The following is a 21510-nucleotide window of genomic DNA, read 5'->3' as shown; positions in this document are numbered from 1 at the left end:
AAATAATTACCCACCCCTGGGTTAGACCATGTAACCTTTTAGATCTCTTCCAACCCTATGACTCTATAATTAATTATTCCCTCATTATTTCAACTGCTTGTATTTTCCAGGATCTTTTTTACTCTTCCATTTCCAGTGAATTCTATGTATTCCCCCTCTCCATAACTTAATAAATGATTAATATTTAATCAGTGGCTTAAGTATTATTCAAGAATGTTTTATGCAGTTTTCCATTCAATCTATACCACGGGGGGGGAACAGGTTTACTGCTGTCTCTTGAATTTCAGAGAGAGCCACATACAACAGATATTAGGAAATAACCTTTAGAAAATATGAAAGAATTAGAGTTGAACCATATACATTAGGGGTGTGTAACATTTCAACAAGTGTTTTGTTTCAACATGTTTCAAGCTTGATACGGTGAAATCAGAATGACACAAAAGACTTTGAAACAGCTTCAAAACAAAATGAGGGCACTCAAAACATTTTGAAAGTTTCAAAACATTTTGAATTTTGAAGTCAGACTTGCTACAGCTAAACAAAAGCTAAGGAGAGGGAGGAAGGACTGGTCTGATATTGACATGTAGCTCTCTGATCACTTCCCCCAGCTCTCTGATCACTCCCCAGCTCTTTCTGGGGGGTGTGGGCTCCCGATCTGCACACAGGACTTCAACCTGCTGAAACCCAGTACAGGCCTCCAGATGGTTTAGGATGACTTCAGGCTGTCACTGCTGGCTGGGACAGGTGCTATGCACTACTGCTGGTCCCAGGTGGTAGCAGCAGCATGCTGTATAACAGCATCCTGTACACAGATCTGAGGGCCCTTGCCCCCCTAGGAAGAGTCTGGCACAGCCCTTCAGCCCTCCTGGGGTCATGGAACTCTAGAACTGCGCATGGAATGACAGCATGCTACCGCTGCTGGCAAGTGATACGAGTTTTGCTTTGAACAGTTTGAGGTGCAGGTTCCCAGAAACTCTTGCACCTATCTCCTTGAAACTTAGGAGATTTCCTGCTCTTAGAAGGGGCTACCATCTCTGAAATTTTAATTTGAATCAAGCAAGAAATGACCAAGTATAGGCATGTTCATGATTCCTCATTATAGCCAAAGGGCGAAACGTCAAAACAGCAAAACACTTTCAATGAAATGAAATGGAACAGTGCTTTAAAACAACAAAACAAAACACTGTCCCTTCAAAATGGAAGTTGAAATGAAACGGTGCTGTTTCACACAGCCCTAATATGCATTATATATTTTTGAGGCAAACAAAGCTATTGCTGTTTGAGTAATTGGAGTAGCAGTAGCACCAAATGGAGAACTTCTCATTGTTCTGTTGAAGAAATGAATGAGATTAATTCTATTGCAATGGACTATAATTATAAACTGACTTATATAATTACAAATATAAATATCTGTTTTCATTGAGGTCAGAAATGTAGAGTTCATTATAATATTAACTCTAAATAAATAAAATGGTCTGTATTTTGTGCTGTGCCTCCAGGGAGATGAAACACAGAAGGTGAATCCCAGGACAAAGGCAGCCTTAAATTAATAAATGGAAAGCACTGACTGCCTATGAACATCTCTCTGTTCCAGGGTAGATGGAATGATTATTATAGCCATGTCTCTGTCACTTATTGCCTCACCCCCAGCATATTGTTAGGGGCTCTGATCAAGCAAGTGTGGCTAGGCCAAGCACATGACTTGCCACAGCTGCCCTTGATCCCTGGCTAATGTGGCTGACCCAATTCTCTGCAACAAGATTGGGTGCTAAAAGTGCCATTTATTGCTTTTGAACACACCTTCATCCTCAGGCTATTGGTGCACTTTCCAAGCTTCAAGCTGTTCTGGCAAATCTTGCGTTCACAGCTCTCCCTGGTTCTCCTGACTCCTGACCCTGATCGTGGCTCTCTCCTGAAAATTGGTGCTGGTTCTGTTCTCTCTGGGTGCCTATAGATGTGCTTGAGGGTGGCCGGGGCAGGGCAAGGCAGTGTTTTAATTAGAGTGGTTTCCAGATGTGGCGAAATGCCGGGCTAGCGGCTCCGGCACCGCTTAGGGGAGCCGCGGGCTTTGCGGAGTTGTGCGAGCGTGCGGCTTGTGGGGTGGAATTGAGGTAGCTCTTAGCCGCCCTCGAGGTTCGCCAAGTTGGCACAAGTAGACAACTTAGAGTAAGTAGTTAGTGTCTCTTAATCTATAGGGTGTCCGTTGGTTCACGAGGTTCCAGAGCCAGCCCTTGCGTTCCAACAGTGGAACTAGTCCAAAGCTAGGTGTGGCTGCCGACTCCTTAAGTCCCAGAACTGGTCAACGGCTCATCGAGATGGAATGTTAGTCATAAAAGTTATTACGGAGTAGATATAGAGTAAAATAAAAAGATTTTATTCACTAACCTGGCCTCACCCTCTTACAAGTAAGAGGGGAGGCCAGTTGGAACGAAGTTGCAGTAAATACAAGTATAGCGAGCGTAGGTATGCTGTCTAAGCTACGATGAGAGGCAGTCGAGAAGTGGAGGCTCTGATGTTTCTTCAGTTACAGTATGCTGGATACTAAAGGGGTCTGTTGGTTCACAGGGTTCCAGAGCCAGCAGCTGCCGGCTCCGTAGTCCCAGAACTGGTCAACAGCTCATGAGTGGGATAGTCTATAGGGTGTCCATTGGTTCACGAGGTTCCAGAGCCAGCCCTTGCATTCCAACAGTGGAGCTAGTCCAAAGCTAGGTGCGGCTGCCGGCTCCTTAAGTCCCAGAACTGGTCAACGGCTCATGAATGGGAAATACAAAGCAATACTGTAACACGGTGAATCGTTGTCAGTTGTCGGATTTCTGAGGCCTTTGTGTTCGCTGGGATACGCCCAGACGGGGAGGCTGAGAACCGGTCTGCGGGGTGATCAGGCCCACAGAGTTGTCCAGTTGTCGTCTCTGCTGCTTTCTGCTTTTTTGCCTCTTTTATAGATGTTCGTTGGACTGCCTCTATGACACTAACTATAGTACACAGATAGGATAATTTTCTTTTACATAATAGTTACTAGGCAGATTTTCTACACAAGTTTTGTTTCTGTAATACTGACACTTTTTAGATAAGAGGTAAAATGTATAGAGTATAGGTGTGGGGTCTACTGCTAGCAGAGCATAGTACCAGGCCCTTGTTTAGACTAACAGTAAAACTGCAAGGCAATAAAAAGCGGTACCAGGCACTTGCTTTAGATAACAGCACAGGCCTCAAGGTTACATAAATGTGAAAGTGCCGCGCAGCAGTTATACAGAAAAGGGAAAATAATATAAAGTCTTTGCTAAAAACTATAAGATAGTTACACCAGAGAGCTGTGCTAATTAAAATGCCTCACCATCATGTGTTTTAAAAATCCCACATTTTCAAAATGGCTGTGAGCATACTTTACCTAATGCTTATTCAATAAATTTTAGTTAAAGTGCCCCCATAGTCATTTTGAAATGTGGGACACTTACTACTCATGACATTGAGACATGCTGGAGTGTTCTGATGAGATTAATCTAGTCTGCTAATTAGAATATGCCAGAGCACGTGTATAGACAGACACCCTCTGGTTTTCCTGGCATTCTGACTTGGCTTGGTTTCCTTGACCCTGATCAACCTGGAACTTGGCACTGGTTCTCTGACCCGTAGCTCCTGACTTCAGTTTAAATCTTGGATTTTCCCTTTCGGATTCAGTTACCTGTTTCCCGACCTTGGTAACCTCCTATTTGCCCCCCTAGAGCCCATCCACAGGCCCAGCTGCCTACATTCCAGCCAAACCTGTGCACACATCTTCCTGCAGAAGGAAGTAAGGCAGTGGAACAGCCTAGTCCTCCTCTTGGGCTAGGGTTTTTCAAATTTATATAACACACATTCTGGCACTTTAGCCAGGGACTGGTGGTATGATCAGAATCAGGCCAACTATTTATACTGATATTTTTAGAGCTTATGAAAGTTGTGTGGAGTTGGTAAGAAATAGAGCTCAAAGAATTTTCAGATACACTCAACAAGTATTTCCACTGTAAAAATATGATTGTATATTTAAGAGGCTTGCTTAAGATGAAAGGGTAATGTTTTCTTTGTACTTGAGGTCTTGTGTTTTTGTGCCCACGTGTCTCAGTTGGAGTTTGGTAAAAATCATAATGAGTTCTCATGCAGTCTATTTGGTTTAATATTAAGACAGCAGACCCTAGTAATCCTTTGTGCCATATCACAGAGTTAAATTCACTCTCTTGTGAGAGCCAGAATTACAGCACCATAGGCAGATTTAATTTTGATGCAAACTCTGGGAACATATTAATTTAATAAAAGTGGAAATACACTGTCTAAGGCTAGAAATTATCTTAGACCTGTTATTTAATTTATTCATATTCAAGACAGAAGCTTTTAAATTGACATTCTGTTTTTTTCTGGGTGTCTAGTTGGTCATTTTTGGACACTTGTGGGATATTTTTGGTGCCAGGAGGACTTATATCCCCTGGTGCAAATGGATGACTATGTTGTCCTTCAGACTGGCATCACCAAAATGAAGGACACCTCTTATATGAGGAACAGCTGATGAATAGGGGGAAGCCAGAAGTCCTTGGACCCCTTGTCCAAAATGGGTTTGAATTCAGTTCTTTACTCTTTAACTCGATATGCTAACGTCCATGACACAGGGCAACTATTATCAACTTCCTTCTTTAGTCCTCCTTTTGAAACTGGCAGCCATGAGAAGAGGTATGTGAATCTGAGGGGAAGACAGCAAACCAAATTATGCGGCTTGGTTATGTGGCTGTTCGGTTGGAAGGGAGAGGACCTGGATTCTCCTCTTTGCACTGCCCTTCATATATTCTTTCCAACTTATTAGTGATTCAGCATCAAAAGGAGCACCATAGAACTGACCATAATTGGATGAGTACTGTGCAGGTAGGTCAGAGCTACCTAGGTTCATATTGCCTCTGGATGCATGGATTGCAACCCAGGACTTTCCACTTCCCAGCTGAGTGCCATAGAAAAGGACAAATACATACCTTTTCAGCTCGTTGGTGTAAGTGTAATAGTTACAGATGTTTGGCCAACTCCATTTTAAGGCAACTGAATCCCCTATCCAACCCATGTGCTATGGCAGCTTTTGTGTATATTCAGTCTTTGCAACTATGTCATTACACGTAGCTGTCCATGCACAGATGGGTGCAGATCCTGGAATAGAGTCCCTCTGTATGCTTCAGTGCCAAAGTACCCTGCAGAAGTCCAAAAAATGTCACTTAGATGTCACTTAGATGACCATAACAGAATAGAATGTCATGTATTAATGGAAATCTTGCTATGTTCTAGTATTTCTATATTTAGATGGATAGATAGATATACAGTAGGGGTATATGCATAGATATATAAAGGAGGAAGTAGAAGTGCAGTTTTCTTTTAACAAATCGGTTTTAAAAATAATCAATTATACCCTTTTTTATGTTGTAAAACTGTTTCTTCCTAAAATAAAACGTACTCTTAACATTCTGAAAGACAACTTTGATGAAAGTGCAAAGAAAAATATGTCATGGTAAATTTCAAAGGGAACTGGAACATTCTGAGAATGATCTTTCCCCCCACCCTTGTCCCCAGGAAAAAAAAAAATTAAAGCAACAATAAATGGCTTTATGCTAAAAGTTCCAGGTATATTCTAGCATGATAATTTAGTATAATCTGTGTTTTTTTTAAAAAGCTATTGCTCTGGTGATGGTATTTCTTTATTTGTGTATTTTTACAAGACAGAAGTCTGAACAGAAAGAAATATTTATCCTTAGTTAGTTGTTAGGGTAATTGGCTGATGAAATGTATTAAAACAAAGCAGTATGGAATAAACCAGATTAGTCTAATTACACTGAATTGTTAACTGAGCTATGGAAACAGGGATTAGTTTAATTACAAAAATACTTTAATTTAATTGCCTATTGAGAAACTAGATCTTTCACAGATTAAAGGCACGTCTTCTAAAAATTAAAGCAGCCAGAAATGTTGACCCCTTTTTTTTACTGACATTAAGTATGTTTTCATATTTTGGGGGATGACACTGGCATTGTTAAGACATTAAATTATCTGAATATTTGACTGCCCTTCATTTGCAGATTTCTTCTTGTTTATTGCCTATTGTGTTTCTTTGGACCTTGAGCATAGCTCCTAGCAACCAATCATTTTATTGAAATTAAAAGCAAATCACTGTCCTACTTGATAGTTCCTTTGTGATGCTCAACCTACAATATAATTGCTTCATTCTTACAAAAATACAGATTAAATGTATTCATATAGTATAACATATGCAGTTTTCTAAGCTACATTATTTTCTGCATAACTGCTTCAGAAATCTTAGCATTTCATTAGAAGATTGGCAAAATAAATTTACTGAAATCGTATTAAAACACAGTAGTATAAAATGATCTCTCACTGTCTTTATTTTAGAGGAACATGTAGTTCAGCAGCATAGCATAAACAGTTGCATAAATAGAAGCCCCACTGAGATTCCTATTAAAGTAAAAATGACTTTATTCATTTTACTATACTCATATTTCAGTATATGGCATTATGTGGTATGATCTTAACCAACTGCCTGATGCTCAATGTTTCTCTAAATATGACCTAGATGTTCAATAACTTTCAGTAAGGTATCATTATAATATGGTTACAAAATTGTCTGAGACTGCCTGAATGCATTTAAGCACACGCTAATGTCTTTATTTCCACCCCCCCACACACACACACACCCTTCCCTAATATAAAAACAACTAAAAAGTATAGAAAATACATTTCAGTTACTTATACTAGAATCCATTTAGCTTTCACTCAGAACTATGGACATGCCTGCTTGTTCACTTACATGTTTTCTAACCTTCTATAATTTTATTTTATTGAAATACATTAAAAATGAATGTATTTTAATAAAAAGCTGTGATAAACCTGGCCACTGATGCTGTCTTTTAATTTCTTGTATTTTTCTATATAATCAGAAAAGTCACTCAAGCAGATAACTATTCTGTTTACATATTAAAGCTTCTGAAAATAAGCCATATCCTAATGGACTATGGTTTCTGATGTTATTTGTACTGAGTTACCTGGAGAATTTGAAAGATGTTTTAGAAGGTTGGGTACTTAATCAGACAACACTAAAGGCATGTCAATATATTCACATCATCTGCTTTCATGAGAATAGAAAAACATAGGTTATTTTGAAGTCCTTGGAACCAACACTGGCCAACACCATTAAGAATCATGTCTTTAGAATTTCATTAATAGAATAGACACAGATTCCATTAACATAGAACATAACCTAATGGCCATACATGAAAAAGACAGTGGCATAGTAGCTAAAGCATTTTCCTATAGAGGTATGATTTTGAGCTTCAACTTTGCAACCAAAACCAATTGTAATGACAGAAGTTCTAATTTAAAGATGGTCCCTAACAGGAGACTGAGGGGTTAGAAAGTGGGAGCTGGTCCCTCAGGTTACAGCTAGCTAGCTAGGGCATATATGTTAGTTAGTAAATTGGTGAGAGACATACTAACGCAGGGGAGGACAAAGTACAGCCTGTGAGCCACATTCAGCCCACAAGGTCATTCTGTCCATCCCACAGGGCCCCTAAAAATATTTTTAAAAATAATATTTCTCTACCCTTGGTTCCTGTCAGAAATGACAGGAATCAAGGGCAGTAGGACCCAGGGGAAGCCTGGTGGGCTCCAACAACAATGGAGCCAACCTGGCTCCATCCCACAGTCGGAAGCCACAGCTGTGCTTTCTGGGCTGGGAGCACATAGCTGTCCCGGTACAGGAAGCTTAGGTAATTGGAGGGGGACCCTAGAGGGGGGAACGGCCCCTCCCCGCCCACACCTGGTGTCCTATAATGTAGTTGCTTGCAGCCCACATGGGGCTGCCTGTGCCCACTCTGGACATCCCCACACAGGCTGCGAGCACTTGCATCATGGGGCACGGGACAGGGGAGAGGCTGCTTCCCCTCTGCACTCAGCTTTTCCCTGGGCTCCTTCCCTGTGCAGACAAAAGTGGCCCCTCGCCTGCCCCATGGCCAGCGCCCCATGCTGCAAGTGCTCGCAGCCCACGTGGTGCTGTCTGGAGCAGGCACAGGTAGCCCCAGGCGGGCTGCGAGCAGCTGCAGTGCAGGGTACCGGGCATGGGAGGCAGGCAAGGGTCTGCTTCCCCCTTCCCCCCCGTGCTCAGCACCAGCTTATAACCTGGCCCCACTGCCAGGCTGGCAGGTTACAAGCTGGTACAAGCACGGGCAAAAGTGGCCCCTTGCCTGCCCCATGGCCAGTGCCCCGTGCTGCAGCGACCTGCAGCCCACATGAGGCTGCCTGTGCCTGCTCCAGACAGCCCTGTGTGGGCTGCAAGTGCCTGCAGCAGGGAGCACTGGCCATGGGGCAGGCAAGTGGCCACTTTTTCCCACACACAGCAGCAGCTTCTTCCATGCTGGAGTGCATGGGGTTGGGGCTGTGCACTGCTCCCCACTTGTACTGCGGGGCTGGGGTTTGCACTGGGTGTGAGTGGGTGGGCAGCCAGCAGGAGCAAAGGGCCCATACCAGTGTCCTGGGGCTAGTGCCAGCAGGGCCCAGAGCAGGGTGACAGAAGTGCCGGGTCCCAGCTGGCAGGCCAGCCAACCCCCCTCCCTGCTGGTGCAGGCCAGCCCGGCTGAACAGACCCTTGCCAGCCTGTGCCCTGTTCTGGGCCCCACTGGTGCTGGCCCTGGGACATTGGTCCTAAGATGGTGACCAGGGGGTGGGGCACCTGTCATGGGGCAGGGCTACCCATGCGGCCCTCAAGAGCCTGCCAAAACTGGGTAAGTGGCCCTCCACCCAAAATAATTTCCTGCCCTTGTACTAAGGTCTTCAGAGTTTGCTTACTGCTCCAGAATGAATTCTATGGTATAATTTCTCTCATTCACTTATGTCTGTGCTTATTGAACCTGGTGATCATTACACAAACACCAGTGGACCCCAGTCAAAAATGGAGAATCAGAGGTAGCTAACCATTAGCTGAAGAGATGGGTGTATATCTTAACAATATTAAACAATAGGGCTGTTTGTCTGGGCAACCTCTGACTTCTGGATATACCAAATCCACCCAGTTATTGATATCTGCTACTGTTCTTCTTCAGTGCTTAATTTCTGAGATTTTAAAACTTGTTTTATGGCAAAGGTGCAAGTTACATTGCTTTTTCCTTAGACACTGTACTTACATGTTGCCTAAAGTTTTTTTTTTTCTTGTTCAGGTTCTTATCTCTATTTGCTTCAGTTTGTACTCATTTATTTCTAAATATATCTCCCCTTTCCATAGTTGAATACCATTAACATTTTCAATTCCCATTAGTGCTGCCATGCACAATGCTAGGTTAATTATACACCTAGGCAGATGTTCAGAAGGATTTGATTATGACTCTCAAAAATGCAAACTTTTAGAGGGATTCAGAAGCATATTATTCTCCTATTAATGTTCTTAACTTTAATTAATGGAAGACTGGGGCAGCCTTGTGTGTTGTAATGATCATAAAATGCTGTTTGGAAACCCCTGGGTGAAAGGAAGAGGGGTGGAAATAAATGAGTATAGGAGGGAGTGCAGAAAGAAAATTTCATTTCTTTAAAAGGAAATGAACAGGGAGGTTGTCAAAAGTGTAGGGGTAGGATACTCTTCTACATGAGAAGCAGAGGAGAGATTGGGAGATTGAGTAGATTGGGATGGACTATTTAACGTTTGGGGTAATATTTGGGGAGTTGTTTTGTTATGTATTACTCTAATACTTTATAATCCGTATAGTTATTTTGTCTTCCTCTGTAAGGTGCTCTGCATGTTCTTTGGGGGAGGGCAGCATATATTGCTTAAATATAAATAAATATAAAGAAAGTTTCAAAGATGACTGTCTCTAGAACACTTAAATTGGGCACATCCTTTATTAAGATGCAACACATAGTGGTAGCCACCACAAATTAATCTAGTTAAAGTGAGAAGGACCATTAGATCATCTAGTATGTGACAGACCGTTAACTTGTACTATACTCATCTCTGTATTGATTCCAATGAATTTTATTTGGCTAAAATGTATTTTCCATAAAGATACCTAGTGTTAACTTAAAGAAATTAAGAAATTTATATCCACTACTTCCCTTGTTAGTTTGTTTCAGTGGTTAATCACCTCAGCCTTCTTTTGTTATTTCTAATTTGATTTTGTCTGGCTTCACCTTCCAATTATTGATTTTTGTTACACTTTTCTCCACTAAATTAAAGTTCTCTTTAGTACCTAGTATTTTCTCCCCATGAAGGCACTTTATACACTGTAATCAAGCCACTTTTCTATCTTCTTTGAAAAATAGACTGGGTCTGACATCAAAATTGGGAGCAATAAAATAAAATAAAATAATTAAGACACCAGATCCCTGTATTTCTCCAATATTCCCTTTATCAACCTTTTTGTCATCATACACACACATTCAGGTGAAAAAGCTCTGCTCATGCTTGTTGAAGATGCTAAATCTGAGAAACTGTAAAGAAGGATAATAAAGGAAGTGGTAGCTTTAATGATTAAGTATTATGCAGCATTTAGTTCTCTTTGTAAGGTGCTAGCTTTCCCAGTTCTTATTTTACTCATTTAGCAGTCTATGTGAAGCTTTGAAAGTATGCTTCATCTTGTAGCTTGTGAGCACAGAATCTGTCTCTGTTTCATCACTAAAGTTGTTTTCACTTAAGCTGGTTAGATTGTAACACAACCCCCCAGTTTTCTTTTTTATATAAATGTAAATAATATGCATTCCCTTCCATTCCCCAACTATTTCTGACCTCTTCTCTCCCTCTCTATTCCATATAGTCATGAGTAAGATAAGACATAGGATAAGCTTTAGCATTTGATTTTGGTAGCAAGTTTTTGGGTTTTTTTCTTTTCTTTTTCTCTCTCCTTCTTTGCAAATAAATGCCCTGCTATTTTGATATAGCTATCCACTGCTTTATATTGTATACTTATTATGTTTATATTGATTTTTAGTGTTTATATTGTATAATTTCTGTTTTACTGGTTGGGGGGTTGTTTTTTTTTTTTTTTAATGCTATATGATTTAGGCCTGTGTAAGTTAGCATAAATCATGTCAAGTCCCCATGTTGTGTCCCCTGCCCAGGCATACCTGATTGTAATTCTGTTGTAACTGTGTGACTCATGACTCTCCCCTCTCGTGTAACCTAGTTCCTTGAGCGAGTGGGTGATTGACAGACAATGGCAGTAGGTCTAAGCCTGGCTCTCCCGAATGACCGAACCATTAACTTGATCATGCAACCATCACTCTGCATTGTCTCGCCCTGGCTCGAGGTTTGGAAAACAAAGACTGATACAGAAACCAGCCAACTCACCATTGCAACACAGACACCTGAAACTACACATCCTCCCCTGGAGTGCACATGGTCATTACACTAGGGCTGACCCTTGCCTGGGCATGCCCCTGCCACTAGAGTCATAGAAGGTCTGCCTCTATAAAGAGGGGTAGTGAAGACAGACCCAGTGGGAATGCCATTTCCATCTGAATTAGACCAGCTCCATGTCATACCACCTATCTACCCCAGAGGCCCTGCCGGTGACCCTGTCTGGACAACACCTTGCTGAAAGAGATCCTGACTGGCCAATGAGGGTCAACTCCCAGGCTGGGATAGGCAGATATTAGCTGTACCTTTCCTTCTCCAACTTGGACCCTGTCTTTTTCCTCCTGGACTTCAGCCCCTTTACCAAGCCTCTTTGACCCCTGCTGCCAGTGTGTGTGTGTGCACAAAGGAACCAATAAGCTCTATAGCCTGTATATTGTTTCACCATCTTTTCCTGTTCAATAAAACCACTGTTATTTGGAACCCCGAAATGGGTTGTATTTTACTGCAGCCCGGCCCCACCTTTAATTCCAGTCCCTGTTGGCTCCAACCCCCATTTTCCTGATCTCCTTTCAACTCCATCTCTCCTCTGCTTGCACTCCTGTCACTTTAACTATCTCAATTTTATTTTTCCCCCCCCTATCATCTTAACCACCATCCATCCCCCTTTTTCGCCTGCTTCTAGAAATATTTGACCCTTGACTCCCCCGTCTCATAGTCACCAAGCACTCTAGGTACCCCAAGTACCTCAAGCACACACCACCCAAGTTAGGAACTCACCTCTGTGTATGTGCGTGTGTATACACATGTATATGTATACATGCACGTACACATGTGTAAAATCAGTTCTCAATACCCACACACCCAATACACATAAGTGGATCACTAATTTGTATATCATGCATGCGATGATACAGATAGATAATCATGTGCGTAATACGCAGATCACTAATTAGTATATATGTATTGGGTATGAAGGTATTGACAACTGATTTTGTCTAATTTTTTGTATGTATAGTGTGCGTGTGCTTGAGTTGGTGACAGGTGAACTATGAGGAAACCAGGTGACAGTTAGCAGTTAAATCCTTTTTAAAGGCCCAAACATCCTGTAGCATAAAGCTAGAAATACCTTGAAATTGGTGACGAGGGAAAAAAGCCATAGAACATGATAAATGGATGCAGTGTTCAAGGTGAACAATTATTTGGTGTCATAGATGCCTATGACTGGTCTACATAGATCTGCACTGCCCCATTTTTTGACCCTAGTATGAGAATGTGACAGGAAGCAGCATAAAAGAAGCTCAAAACTATAGACAATCAGGGCTAGAGAGCTCTACATTTTGGGTTCCCTCAGGGAGGTATTATTGGAGTCACTGTAGTACTATATTGTCTACTTCAACTATGCTATACAGGGGAATCAAGACCATCCAGTTATCAAGCCTGTCTAAAGCAAAGGAAAGACTGAAGATGTCATTAACATGTAGTCCTTATATTCTTCCATAAGGAGGCCATCTTTGAGATTTTGTATAGTACCATGTTATACTAAAGTATAACATGACAGTTTAATACTAAAATACAATAATGGGAGTTGACTGGTTATTCTACTGAATGTCACATTTTAAATATTCCTCAAATATGTGCTAAAACCTTTCAGGTGCATCATACTAACAATAACATTCTTAGTTACCCTTATCCATTAATAGCAACAGATACATTTTAGAGTTTATGTACTTTTTCCCTTTTATGAAAAGATTTCATGCTGTAGCTCAGTTACTATGGTGAAGAGGGATAGATTTTTTAAAGAGATTTTCTGGGCATTCTCTGATGCTTAGAGGAGCAGCGGGGACAGTATTTGCTAGAACAATGGGTCCAATTCTTTTCACTGCACTGAAACAAATGGTTCCACTGATGCCAAAGAGAGTAGGTGAGAATACGATAACTATGGTTTGGCCTTTTATCTACAAATGGGTTTTCATTGTATTGTTTGTTATGACAGCTGTTTTCTAGGTAACATAGATCAAATGGGTTATTTGGATTCCTCTTGTATGATTTGCTGTATCACATGCCTACATTGGCTGGTTATAGTTAGAATGTGTTTGCAGCAAACTGATTACAGAGCAGCAAGCTTATCTGGAAGTAGGTTTAGAACGAAGAAGTTAAAACTCACTTGACAATTTACAAATTTGGAATAAAACTATCCTGTTTACCAAAAGCAATTTATTTTAGAGTTACAGGTTAAGATTTTATGGACAACTATTTTTAGCTCAGTCCATCAGAGCCAGTTTGACAAAATTCAGAATCAAATGTAATGTGGCAGCTCCAAATAGTTTCATAATTAAGTTAATTCCTCCGTTACACTAAATCAAAGACTGCTTCATAGACTGACTGCACAAGTGAGTATTAGGAGGGCAATTCAATTTGGCTCTCTGCTATAGTAAAAAAAAAAAATCACACCCTTATTGAGATATATGTGTTAAATAATTTCCCATAAAAATCTTGGGCTATATTATCAGGTAAAAAAAACCCCATTGTTTTCCTTGATTATATTCAACTAAGCCAACTCAGATTCTCATGCCCAATATGTATAGTATTTGGATGGTTTATACACACTGTAAATTGCTAACTTGTGCAATGTCACAAACATTCTGGAATATTTTATGTGATTCTTTAGTTTTTAATATTTTCTAATCCTAATCAGGAGCCAGGGATCCATATTGCTGAATATTCTGAAATCACAGAGTTAGAGAAGATCTAAAAGATTTTTGTCCAGTCCTTTGCAAAGATGGGTTTCATTGCTTTTGAATCATCCAAGATGAGTGCCTATCTAGCCTTTCTTTGAAAATCTCCCTGGACAGGTTATTCCCAACCAGGTTATTATCCAACCATTCTGACAGGAAAGGAGTTTGTCTCAAGATTTCCAAAACTGCTTTGAAGTCTTAACCCCATTGCCTCATGTCTTGCCTTCTGTGGCGAGGGAAAATATTTTTTTTCATCTGCTTCAGGTATCCTTTAAATATTTTGAAATTATTATCATATTCTCAGTCTTCCTCCAAGAGGAACAGCAACAACAACACATCCTGAACCTTGTAGAATTTAAAATGGAAGAATAAAATGAAAAACAATAACAGTTATGACAGACAAAAGATGCTAGAGATAACAAATGTGATATTTGTGCTTTTCAGACAGTGCTTTCAGTGTACCAAGCCCTAACCTTCCATAATTATTTATTTTAGGTCCCTTTTGCGAGGAGCAGGTTGAGCCTTGTACTTCTCAGCCATGCTTGAATGGGGCAACTTGTCAGGATAATCAGCTTGAATATGTTTGTCATTGTCCTGCTGGATTTCTTGGCCACAATTGTGAAAATGATATCAATGAATGCTCCTCAAGGCCATGTCAGAATGGAGCCACATGTATTGACATGCCAAATGTAAGTTAAAATGTCCTAGAAATATGTTAGAACATAAAGACAAATCATTTTAACTCCAGTAACTTCTAAAAAAAACAATAATCTTTTTATACTGTGTGAGAAAAAAAATCACAAAATAGTCTCAATATGTGTGGCATGTCAGACAGTAGCTGCCATGACTAAAATAAATCATGTATATCTATTTTGTTTTCTTCACTTGTTTGCTGTTCACTGAAGAAAGCAGCACAATTGTTTAATTTATTTTTTCTTTTTCATATCCTACTACAAATGTAGTACATACAGTCTTCTTTATTAGTTATTGATTGTTTCCCATTGCTGCTTTTTATTGTGGGTTTTCTTTTTAATTTTTTTAAAGCTGTTTTTCAAACAGAGTAAATTGGGGATAAAAAGGAAAGGATCAATAACAGGGGCATAATTTGAATGGTAACAAATCAACGAGTTCTTATTTCACAATCTTGTAAATATCATCACTGGTTCTAAAATGATGAAAAAAGTTTTATAGCCCACTCTGCTTATTGCATATCCATAACATATACACACGTCGAGATAGACATGTGTGTGTATATACCCATATATTATGTAATAGCATACTTTCAAATATTTTGTCCATTGGAACTTGATTCTTATATCAAATTTATAAGCGTGTTTCAGTATTTTTACAATATGTTATTTATGCAAATACAAATGTATGCCCTAGAATAAAGCCCAGTGTTGCTGCTCATACAATGGACTGTTAACTTGGCCTTATTAACCTCTATTTCTCCCCATTCTTTACAATCAAAGTTTATGTAAAAATACTGCCTTATTAGAAAAACAGAAGTCAGAATGCACCATTAGCACAGTTTGCTAAAAAGGTCTCTCTGTTCCTTCTGGGTAAATTATAGATTAAGTTAACTGACATCTGTCTTTAAAATGACTGTTCTTGCTACATTACAGTGAGGGGAAAATATGTAAACTGTTTCTATTTAAACATCTGGAAGCTAGTGCTTAAAAAATATCACTATGATTACAGCTCCATGGCCATTTGTAAAGCTTGTATTCTAGGCCGAATCAGAGCTCCCAAAGGATGTAAACAACTAACATAGGATTTAGATGCAATTTGGGTCAGATCTAAACAGGTATTTAAGTGTTTAATTCCTATATGGGCACCTAAATAAATTGACTTCAGTGGCTCTTAGTCAAAAACTGTGATCCATAGTATATCAAACAACTAACCCTGGCAGCGCCTTCATTTTCTAGGTGCCTCACTTCTTTTTTTTAATTAGAAAGTTGCATGGGTCCTGTGGTTCTGTTTTGTGAGTGTGCCCAGAAGTGCTCTGCACCGTTTTGATTTTTAGCTAGCTCCTGCCTTAGCCTTATGTTTCAGGCACACTCTTGAGAAGTGAGAGTTACAGGTTGGAATCCCTGTCAGACTGAGGAGAACTTAGATTCCCAGGCCTCTCACTTTCTCAATATGTGCTGGAACCAGTAGAGACTAAGGATGAGTACAGGCATTACATTTAGATTAACAGAATCAAGTTTAGTGTTGTAGAAAAGTTAGGTATGCAAGTGTTTACAACACTTAGTCTGGTTTAAAAATAGGATGCGTCCAACAAGGTATGATTCTAGACCAATAGGTATTAGAATAGTATAACAAACACTTGTACAGTTCCCCTATCAATAGACAGTCTCTGTTGTCCTCTGGAAACCCAGCATACATTATCCCTGCCCCCGTTTCCCTGCAGGGAGAAACTCTGGCACTCAGGCTGCATGCCATTGCTCCTGCTGAATGAAGAGCAAATCCTGCCCCTCTCCCCAACCCCACCTTTTGCTCCAGTCTGTAGGGAGATACAGGGAGCTGAGCCATATGCAGTGGGGATGAGGACAATTAGGGGCTACTGTTCACCCCGGAGCCATCTGCAGTGTGGATAGCATAGTAATAGGGAACACAACAAAGCCCTCCAGGTATTTAAGGCTATGAGCCAGACCCCTGCAGCTGCAAGCACCCAAGACATCATCTCAAAGCACCCCAAGACATATAGAGACCCATACCACAGCCAAAAGACCCCCAAGACTCAGACAGACCCCAAATCCCACAACCAACAAGTCTGACGTAAGCACCCTGTGATCCAGACCTCATTCAAGACCCATCCACAACATGGGGGAGCCAGTGTTGGCATTTTGGGTCCAGGGAGGGGGCATAGAGAGAGAGAGAGAGAGAGAGAGGGAGAGAGAGGAATGGGCTGGCAAAAAGTCCATTCCTGACAATTTTGGGGCTGTGTGGCTGGACCAGCCATTGCCCGCATATAAGTTGCCCGCATATAAGCCATAGAAGTTCAGGCATGGGTGCATGTTGTCATAGTTGTTGCCAGCAGGTGGATACTAGGAAGTTCCCTAGATTGGAAGAGGGGTGGGAGGTGGACAGTTGAGCTGCAATGTGAAGATGAATACTGTTGGAAAGTTCAGGGCTCAGGGGAATGAGACCAACCAACTTGGGGACATCAGAAGCCCCCCAGAAGTTTGGGGCTCAGGGAGACATGACTAGCCATCTTGCAAGTGGCAGGCAGATGTCTCTGGAATAGTCAGAGACTAATCAGAGACCAAATGGATAAAGATCCAATTCAACCAGACTCACAATGTGAGCCAGACCTCCAGAAGCACTAGATACACTATGCTTTTCTACAAGGAGCTGTCTGGCTTCCTCCTGAGTAGTACAGCTGTCTCCACCCTACACACCTCTACTACCATTGGGGAGGAGTTACAATGGTGGTAGAAAGACGCCAGCAGCAGGGAATGCAGGAGAGCCCCAGGGAGACAAGAAGACCAGATGTGTAGCATCAGCTCCCTAGGAGTACTAAGAAAGCAGGGGTGCTGCTGATGCTGGACCCCAAACATACAGGGAAAACCGGCAGAGGTGTAGCTGGAGATGGATTACAGCTCCCTTTACCTCTTCCCAGGGTGTGGGTCCATGAGCACCCAGAGGCAGGACTTGAGGGACAGTTCCAATAGCACAGTGATCAAAATGCAGCATGAGGACCCTGATGCTATGCCATCTATATCACAGAAGGCCCTGGGATAAGGAGCCAGTCCTTAATGATTCTTCAGCCCTCTGCATCTTGCAGAAGACATACCCAGAAACACCACTGGGGCCAAGGGTGTTCCTGTTCCTTGCTTCTAACTGCTCCTCAGAAACTCCACTTCTGATGCAAAGACCACCCACCAGTCCCAGTAGGGGGAGCTGAAAACACCCACTCCTAATACAGGTCCTAGCATGGAGGCCAAAGAGCATTCAGCCCTGCTCCTGGTCCCACTGCAAGGACTGTAAGAGCACCTTCCCTTTGTCCTAACCTGGCCCCTTGATATGGGAAGCCATCTTGGTGATGATGCCCAAGATGTCCCAGCATATATAGAAGTTCTGCAACCACTGCTTGTTGCTCTAGGCATCCAGGACAATCCACTCCCACTTGTCACTGCTGGTCTTGTGGGTCCCAAACTGCCACTCAGTGGTCTGAAGTGGCTTCCGCAACAACCTGGAATTAATAGTGTCCATGAAGGCCTCAGCTTCACTAGTTAGATAGAACTAGATGGCTGATTACAGGATGCTTGGTGGCCATAGGGTCCAGTAGCATCTTCCAGGTCATCTGTAGATAGGCATATGTAGTATTCCAAAGTCTTCAGTGAGAGTCATGAAGGGCAACAAGGACTTGCTGCAGTATCTGGTCCATGGACCTGTGTGCAAGGGGTAAGGATCCGTGGCAGAGTAGGGGCAGAGAAAATGATGTACTTGCAATTAACGAGAGAGGCCATAGTCAGGGTCTCTCTAGGAGCCTCACAGCATGGTTTGAGGGGCTACTATGCCCAGGAGTTCCTGGGGCAGGAGCATGGTCCCCTGAGGCAGCCAGCCAGTCAGGACTGCCCTGTGCATCTAGCTGTGCTTGACAATCCCTGGCAGCTTTGGAAGCCCTCAGGGCATGATGGGATATGTTCCAGCCCCATGTCCGTAGGCCATCATCAATGCATGTTTCCTGTGCACTTCTTCCCCCAAATGCCCAGTGCTTGCACTCTGCTGATAGGAGTTTAGGTCACTCAAACTAATCCATGCAACTTAGACCAGTTCATTTGAATGCTTGCATGGCCTTCACAGTTCCAGTCACATCCTTCTTCATTATTTTTTCTCTTGGCTAGGTCTAGCCAGTTTCTCTGCATTCAGTGTGCAAGTTTTTTGAATCACCGTTCTGACATGCCTGACTCTACACTTCAAGGGGCCTTGCTATAGGGATTAGATTTCTTCTTGGCAGCCAGGCACCTAAAGTTTAGACACTGTGATGCCTAACTTCTTTTGGAGATGGAGCGAATTTAGAAAAGAGAAAAACTATAAAACAACAATATTCTGCTGCTTGATCTAGTAATGAAATCAGAATATTGACCACATTCAGAGTTAATAGCATATAGCAAACACAGCCGTCATGTAATCTGTTTTTGAAGGCCTAATCCATTCTTCTGATAATATGGTTGTAAGATAGTTGAGGCAGGGGCTGCTTTCTATTCTGACTTTGTGCAGCATGTGGTATAGTAGACCCTGACCTACAAAGGGTCTCCAATAGAAAATTATTATTATTTCTGAATTGCCTTGAATATAGAAAATAATTGTTTCCATTCTTTCCTCACATCTGTAGGATGTAGTGTGTACCTGTCTGCCAATATTCACTGGAAAGTTCTGTGAGAGAATACTGAAGCCATGTGAGTTATCACCATGCTTAAATAATGCTACTTGTGTGGATCAGCAGCAGAGCTATCATTGCTGGTAAGATAAGAAACTAATTTAGTTCAGCACTTCATTTGATCACTTCATAATTTGAAGATGATTGCAAAAAAGAAGTTTTGAATAAAAAGAGGGCATGGGAAAATATAAAATTTCATTTTAGTAACTTTTTCTTATGTCTTGGTACTGTATGACATTTTTTTTTTCAAGGATGCTTGAAGGAAGTGTTAAAAAAAGATCTGAAGCATTGAGGAAGTTATAAATTGTTTCATCATAAATTCTCTAAGATAAAATATATAAACCCTGACACACTGGAGACAAGTGAGACAATTAAATTGCAGAGATACCACTCCCATTCAGTGTATATGATGATAATATTATCTTTCAAAAGGATAAAACAAGTATGTTCATTCCTAATTCATAGACCTATGTTAGTAGTTCTCAGTTTGATCCTCTAAGCAGCATATAAAAAAGTAGTGCTTTATTTAAATAAGGCTATGCTAAAAAATTATCCATTTGCAAATGACAGAAGTGACCCAGATATATGGGGCTATAATTTCAGTCCATTTTAAATAGCTTTACAGATATTTTCTCACATCATTAAGAAGTACAATTTGTACTCTTCACACTTGCTTGACTTTTATCCGACTGCCTTTAAGTAGGTTCTGTTGAGTTATTCAAGTGTAGTAAACAACCTACAAATTTCAGAGTATTCATAAATCCAGAAAATTAAAAGCTGAGGTACATAAAAGCCTGAAAACACATTAAGAATGAACTTAGAATGTGCATACACATAATAGGTGTATAGTATACACTGTTTTAGCCCATCAGAAAAGATTCACATTTTTTAAAATTAAAATATGTATGAAACTATACGTATAGGTTTCCCCAAAAGGAACTGGCCATGGGAAAATGTAGGCAATTGTGTTGAACAGGCCACCGTTCTCATTTATTCACCAAAAGCTAAAATTAATATGCTACTAAGAAATCTGCATTCTCCAATTCTGTATTCAGTCCTTTACATAATGTGTTTCTGAACCTGTGTGAAACAATATTCAATCCTATATTTAAAAATATGAACACTATAAGCACTCAGTATTATGACATAGGTTGCCTTTTTAAATAATTGTTTCTATAGTTAACGTATCTTGTCATGCTCAGAACTACAACTTGAATATTCAGATTCTGTGTAAATTAAAGTTAAAGAGAAAAGAAACACCAAAAGGGTCATGAATGGAAAAAGTCTTTTCACAGTAAAATAAATACCTGGTATAAGTGTGTCAACCAGATTTTAAGTTATCATATTGGATACTGAACCTGGAACTTCCAGATATAGAAGCAGAAATTCCTATAGTTCGAACTGAAGAGCCAGGCTTTTCTGGGCTGTACTAGATTTTCATCTATTGTTGATTGAGCAGAAAGTAAACACAACACACATTGACTATTTGGTTACCAAACGGTGTTCTACATTAATAAGTTCTAACAGAACTTTTCAGGTTTGAGCTAGGAATATAAAGAAATGTGGTCTAATGAAACCATTGGTAAGATTCTCATTACCTTTGGCAAAACATTACCTTTTATGACTGTTTGTTGTACACATCTTCAGCTGTAATTTTGGTTCTATAACACAGGCAAATGCAATAATACAAATGTGTTAGCAGAAGCATGTCAAGTTTGCAAAAGCTTGTGAGAAGTGAGCCCAATTATAAACTTCAATGTTTAACCTTCATGTGTGGATGAAATATTAATTTTTATATATATTGCATTATATATAGCACAGCACACAACACACATGTATAATATATATTATATAAAGATATATAATATATTTCTATGCTTGATTATATGATTATACATATATATATCTGCAATTATGTTTAATGTAAAGAAAAATAATACTGGAAATAGAATACTGTATATAGAAGTAGGTAAATTATTTTTTAGCTTTTCATCACATAAAGGGCTTGCTCCTGCACTTCATACATC

General features: G+C 40.6%; 1 protein-coding gene across 1 annotated transcript in view; it reads left to right on the top strand.

Moving 5' to 3' along the window:
- Positions 1 to 21510, top strand: part of EYS (EGF-like photoreceptor maintenance factor) — a 1897540-nt gene that overhangs the window by 77611 nt on the left and 1798419 nt on the right. The window contains exons 4-5 of the mRNA XM_090034512.1: positions 14590 to 14783; positions 19439 to 19566. Of these exons, the coding sequence (XP_089890638.1) occupies positions 14590 to 14783; positions 19439 to 19566 (322 nt within the window). The remainder of the gene's footprint in view (positions 1 to 14589; positions 14784 to 19438; positions 19567 to 21510) is intronic.

This window comes from Crocodylus siamensis, chromosome 1 (genome assembly GCF_052110815.1).
Source record: "Crocodylus siamensis isolate JL-2025a chromosome 1, ASM5211081v1, whole genome shotgun sequence".
NCBI lineage: Eukaryota > Metazoa > Chordata > Crocodylia > Crocodylidae > Crocodylus > Crocodylus siamensis.
The sequence above is the reverse complement of the archived record's forward strand: the minus strand, read 5'-3'. Positions and strand labels throughout refer to the sequence as shown.